We start from the raw sequence: 6,292 nt of genomic DNA, 5'->3' as shown, positions 1-6,292 counted from the left end.
GAACCTCCCCAATCGGTGTACTGAAGTAGAAGAAGAAGAAGAAGAAGAAGAAGAAGAAGAAAAGGTAAAATAACGATAGTGTGCCTATGCAAGTTCACTGCTTGGCCCCTAATAATAACAACTGAGGATACAAAATCTTTCTAAAACCATGCAAGGATATTTACGTTACAATATCACATTCAGGATATAGAGTATATTAGACAGAGATGCAAACTTTTGAGCTGATATTTCGGTTTTTATATTATTAATATCTAAACGTAAAATATTTGCCCATTTTTTAAACTTGTGATTATGAAGAAACACTACTTACGTTTTCATTTATTTATTCATTTTCATGTGATTCATTTTCATGTGATTCATTTCCATGTGATTCATTTCCATGTGATTCATTTCCATGTGATTCATTTACCTTTTCTCTTCTCTCCTCCCTTCCCTGAAGACACACTACTAACCCAACAGGCTGGAATAAATGAATTGTTTAACATCTTTATTTTGCCTTTAGGGTGTAGAAACTTATGCACTCAACTGTATGAAATGGGCACAATGCAAAATATAACCCCCGTTATTTTCAACGTTAGAAATGTCGGACATTTGAACACCTTTTTCATTTTAATTTGAATTAAGTTTAACCAGACGTGTTTGATTTGGCTCGACACAAAAAAATACACAGACGGTCAATATTTATTTAAATTTTTTTTTTCCCCCCTTTTATTGCATAATATATAATATAAGAATATATTAATATATTACAGATTTCCACGTGATATTTCAGCTGGGTTATATTTACACTAAGTACATCATAGCAGAAAAATATCATCACTCAGAGTTTGTTAGCTGATTAGAAACAAACCAAAAAAACAAAACAAAAATAAATCGAAATTTTCGATTCAGTTCAAAACAAAATCAAGCGGAGGTTAAGCGTTGCCACTTGCCAGTGTAGCGCGCTCGTTAGCTTTCCAGTGAGGTAAAAAGATTTCACAATAATCATTTCGTCGTTTGTACAGGCTAAAACATCCAATGCTAGCGCTCTTTAATTCAACTCAATTTTATTTGTGTAGCGCGTTTTACAGTAGACATCGTCTCAAAGCAGCTTTACAGAAATATCAACACGGTATACAGATATTAAAGGTGCGAACTTATCCCGACTGAGCGAGCCACTGAGCGGCGACGGTGGCGAGGAAAAACTCCCTAAGAGCTTTTAAGAGGAAGAAACCTCTTTATATCTATATCCATAACGAGCGATAAATAAATCCATAACATGTAAACATGTTATAATACACTTACAGGCTTTATACATATGATTATGCATCACACTTTACATCAGTACTCTGTGCATCGAATCTTATATCATACTCATACTCGTACATTCTGTAGTATGTGTAGTCCCACATTCGCATGAAAAATGTATTCAGTTTAAAATATATTCATAATCATATTGATCGGATTGGTGCACTGTAATTGAGATTGAAATTACAGTAAAATTACACTGTAGGTAATGATAGACTATATTCGTACAATCAAATATTTGTTTATAATAGCAATTCATGATTAAAAACATAAATAATGACTTTTAATCTTTTAATTGATTGATTATGTAAGATTTCATAAATTTTTTTTTTTTTTTTTTTAAATAATACACTAATTCATTAATAATACTTAATTTCATCGGACGGTTCAAACCAGTATGTGATGTTTATACAACGTTAATAAATTGTTACAATGCGTTAAACATTACGTGCATAATACGCATAATACTAACAATTCATAATATCAAATAAACATTGATATAAAGTGTAATGCATTAGTTTTTTAATAATATATTTTTATATATATATATATATATAAATAACTATAACTATATGTATGGATAACGGCAACATACTGTAGTGTTACCAAAATGATTTTATTTCCAGACTGGAGTCGTTTAGCCGAAGAAGCCGTGGAAGAAGACGCACACACACAGGAGGATGATGGCATTGGCGTTCACTACGTTCCTCCACAGCGGCTGCTCGGACGTGTCCGTGAGCTGCCTCTGCAGCTCGGCCTCCTCCTCTTTGGAAAGCTTCGGTGCTTTGGTCTGATCGAAGCCGCAGAACCAGTTGTAGGCCTTTCTACAGAACCCGGGATCTTCCATGGGTTCTAAAGGGTTCGACATTCACGTGAGGACGTAAACACACACGCATATATATATATATATAGCTCACTAACGTGATAGCTACATTTTTATTGTGTAATCAAAACCAGTAGCAAACTTTGCTCAGAAGCTAATTAATGCTAGTTTTACGACTGTTGTCGCAGGAATGAGTTTTTCTGTCCTTTTAAATTCCGGATGTGCAAAGCCATGAGGATATTTCACACAGCTGAGAGAATAACAAATGTTGGGGGGGGTTTCGCGCACGTCCACCCATCTTACCGTCCACGTCCATGTTGCTGTCGTACTGGTCCTCGTTCCAGTCATCGGCATCCAGGTCGACCCGCTCTTCCGTATTGTTCCGTAAACTCCAACACAACCTGTACAGCTACGACATGACACGAGATACTTTCACCAGCCTGAGGTCTCGGGTAGCACTTTCATTTAGTTGGTAACAAATGATTCATAATCAGTGCACTAGTGGACAATTATAGTATATCGCATACGGAATAAAAGAGCTGGGAGAGTGATGTTGTGGGAAAATGATCAGTGATGGAGCGTGTGTACGATAGGGGGTTTCTGTTCCCATTATTTTCCAATAACAGCACATCCCGAGAGTGTTTTATTCCTCTTATACCGCGGCGATTTGCCGGCAATGACAATTTTCAGTTTATTAAAGAATGACACGTCATTCTCAACTTTTATACCTTTGTGGTTACGGTTAGTGTTCAGTCCCTCCGTGATTTCTCAGAAATGAGCGCGAAATCAAAGAAACGGCGCAATATCCGGGGGGACTCGCGATATTTCAAAATGACGGCAGATTTCACGGGGATTTCCCGTGTGACGTCATCACGACGCGTTCAGTCCAAGCGCGATTTGATTTACGTGCGTCGAACACGAGTACAGCTAAAAGGTCTCGTTTAGCAACAGACGTCACTGCGGAAGACTGCGATTTCGGCAATCCGAGTAGTTTTCCGCCAAAAAAAAAAAAAAAAAAAAAAAAAACAGCCCAAAAACAACAACAACAACAACAACAACAACAAAAAAACTCAGCAAGTTGCATCTCAAATTTTGAAAAAAAGACGCAGCAAAATCGAGCGTTTTTGGGCGCAACGATCACAAAAGGGAACTCAGGGAAATCCTGCGCACAATACAGTTTACTTCCTGTTCTCGGTTACGTTACAGCAGCTATAAACATTTGCTCCCTCATCAGCATTCTCTCTCTTTTTTAAAGAAAAATTTCAAGAAAAAAAAAAAAACGCAGCTTGAATGTTACCAAGAAAAGGGAAACTCCCGTCTTTAAAACTTAAAGTGACTGACTGTTACGCAATCCTGACACTGGAGACTCCTTCCATAACTGTGAAATAAACCTATTACTTACAGAAAACACTCATCATATCAACTCACGGGTTTTAATCCGTTTACGCTGCACGTCCACCGTGTAAGTTGTTACTATAGAAACGATCATGAAGAACGAGCGCGATAATATAAACCTGCGCTACTGTCATAGAAGATCAATCAACACCTTCTGACCAATCAGAATCCAGAATACATCAGCGCTGTGGTATAAAAGTTCAATAATGGTCATGTGTGTAATGCTGTCTAACAGCAGTATGATTAGATGACTTGTATTTTGTGTGTGTGTGTGTGTGTGTGTGTGTGTGTGTGTGTGTGTGTGTGTGTGTGTGCTGCTCACATGCTTGTCGTCGATGGGTTTGGTCATGAGTGAGATACACAGCACCAGCACGAGGGACACCGCGTACAGGATCAGGCCGAAGTAGAGGTAGTGCACGCCGCAGATGATGGTGGGACAGTCGCTGGGGTTCGCACAGCTTCCTGTTCCGTACACAAACTCCGCGAACATCCGCGTGAGACCGATGGCCAGACCGATCAGCATGCCGTAAAACGCACCCTGAGTGAGAGAAGTGCCACGTCACACACAGACACACAACATAAACCCACAACCAGGGGCTGGTTTTATGTCGATTCTCAAAGAAATTGAATCCTTCACGTATATACTTAAGTCTGATGTATGTGGGTGGGAGACTGGGAGAGAGCTGTCAATCAAGTGTGTTCATTAGAATATTAGGCCACGCCCAGTAGAACAGTGTTTGAGGAGCGAAATGTGCTGGACGATGAATATAAAATTCCTGTACAGTGTCGTGTATAATATAACACATATAGAGAGTAGAAGCAGGCGAATGAGGCAATGCGATGCGATGCGATGCGGAACTGACCGGCTCGTTAACTCTCTTGCAGAAAATGGCGAGTGTGAAGACGGCGGCGATGGGCGGAGCTAAGTAACTGGTTATAGACTGGATGTAGTCGAAGAGCTGTCCGCTCTGAGCCGTCTGGACGATGGGAATCCACGCGATGCTGATGCCGATCAGGACCAAGATGAACAATCTATGCACACAAGTACACACACACACACACACACACACACACACACACACACACACACAGTATAGTAGTTTCACAAAATACACACAGACAGACAGCATCGTTTCTTTAGATGTTTCATTACAAATATAGTCACACGTGTGTGTGTGTGTGTGTGTGTGTGTGTGTGTGTGTTTACCTGCCAGCGATCATGAGCTCCTTCTCGGAGGCTTTTTGGCGGACTTTGGCGTAGATGTCCATGGTGAAGAGTGTGCTGGCGCTGTTAAAGATGGAGGTGAGTGAGCTCATCAGAGACGCCAGCATGACAGACAGCATGAGACCCCTGAGACCTACACACACACACACACACACACACACACACACACACACACACACACACACATAAATACAGTACATACAGAGTGAAGTGCGGGAGTTACAGAGAATCAGAAACAAAGAAGAATCCCATGAAAGCTATAGCACAACCAAATACTAACAGAGATGTCATTAACGTGATGTCAATCAGCTAGAATATCTGTTAAATCAGGAATAAAACACAATAAGCGATTAATCTTAAATAATCAGCGATGAGCTTCCGTTAACACCTTGAGGATATGTCATACTTTTTATCCATGTCGTTGTTAAACTTAATGTTGTGGAACGACCCTGAAACAAGTTACTACCTGTTAGCACTTACATTATAGTAGCTATAAACTACTTACATTATAGTAGCTATAAACTACTTATATTATATTAGCTATAAACAGCCGTTAATAAGACAAAACAAAATGCAGCTGCTGTAATAGAAAATGAATCGACACCTTCTGGCCAATCAGAATTGAGAACTGAACAGTGCTGTGATATAAATATCAGTGTATAATTTCACTGACTCAAAAGGCTACAAGAGGAAGCGCAGACCAGCTGATGCTCACCGTTAGGCATGAGATCCACCACCAGTTTGGGATAGGCGATGTTGCTGCAGCCCACCTCGGTGTCGCAGTACTCTTTACATAACTCAGGAACCACGCACGCCACCTCGTCTGCAGCGGGAAGGATAGAAAATGTCCGAAAATCATACAAACTCGACGATAAATATGGCCCGATCACAGTCCTCTACACATATATACATATACGCAAGAGTCCAAAGCAAAAACAGTATCGTACTACGAACAGAGATGTTATTATTTTTAGTATTATTTCAAATTTTCATCAAAAAAAGAGAGAACATTTTAAACAGGATTAACAGAAATTCATGTAAGAATCGGTATAACAGGTCGTCGGCAAAAATCACATGACGCTGTGTCATACAGTAGCTGTAACTATAAACCTGGCTAGTCAGGCTATCTCAAATGACTAGCTAGCTAGTGTTTGCAGCAGTTAGCTAAAAGTTATTATGGCAACATTTTAAAAAAAATAAATAAATAAATAAAAACTGGACAGAATAACGTAATGGGAACGTTAGCAAAACGTTCTTAGAACATATTTTTTGCTAGCTGGGAAGACCTGGCTAGTCAGGCTAACTCAAGTCACTAGCTAGCTAGTGTTCTAATATGGCTATCTATACATTGGGACACTGATGACTCAATTTCTGGTGACATACTGTATTAGAACCCTAACTAGCTAGTCATTTGAGCTAGCCTGACTAGCCAGGACTTGCTAGCTACTGTATGTAAGCCCCTAACATCTATATTTATGATATGTGTGTATGAGCAGTTATGTATATACGGGCCAAATGTGAAAAGCCTTTGCACTTCCATGCCATATATATCAACATTTAAT

The 6,292-nt window shown here is 39.4% G+C and overlaps 1 protein-coding gene across 1 annotated transcript in view; it reads right to left on the bottom strand.

Annotated features, from left to right (window-relative positions):
- Positions 1 to 470: 470 nt before the first annotated feature.
- slc5a1 (solute carrier family 5 member 1) overlaps positions 471 to 6,292 on the bottom strand; it is a 17,360-nt gene continuing 11,538 nt past the window's right edge. Inside the window, exons 10-15 of the mRNA XM_017489666.3 lie at positions 5,446 to 5,553; positions 4,713 to 4,863; positions 4,369 to 4,537; positions 3,828 to 4,043; positions 2,414 to 2,519; positions 471 to 2,139 (exon numbers count right to left, since the gene is read on the bottom strand). Coding sequence (XP_017345155.1) covers positions 1,925 to 2,139; positions 2,414 to 2,519; positions 3,828 to 4,043; positions 4,369 to 4,537; positions 4,713 to 4,863; positions 5,446 to 5,553 — 965 coding nt within the window. The 3' untranslated portion in view covers positions 471 to 1,924. The remainder of the gene's footprint in view (positions 2,140 to 2,413; positions 2,520 to 3,827; positions 4,044 to 4,368; positions 4,538 to 4,712; positions 4,864 to 5,445; positions 5,554 to 6,292) is intronic.

Source organism: Ictalurus punctatus, chromosome 16, assembly GCF_001660625.3.
Source record: "Ictalurus punctatus breed USDA103 chromosome 16, Coco_2.0, whole genome shotgun sequence".
Classification (NCBI taxonomy): Eukaryota; Metazoa; Chordata; class Actinopteri; order Siluriformes; family Ictaluridae; genus Ictalurus; species Ictalurus punctatus.
Note: the sequence above shows the minus strand (reverse complement) of the source record. Positions and strands in the feature narration are given on the sequence as shown.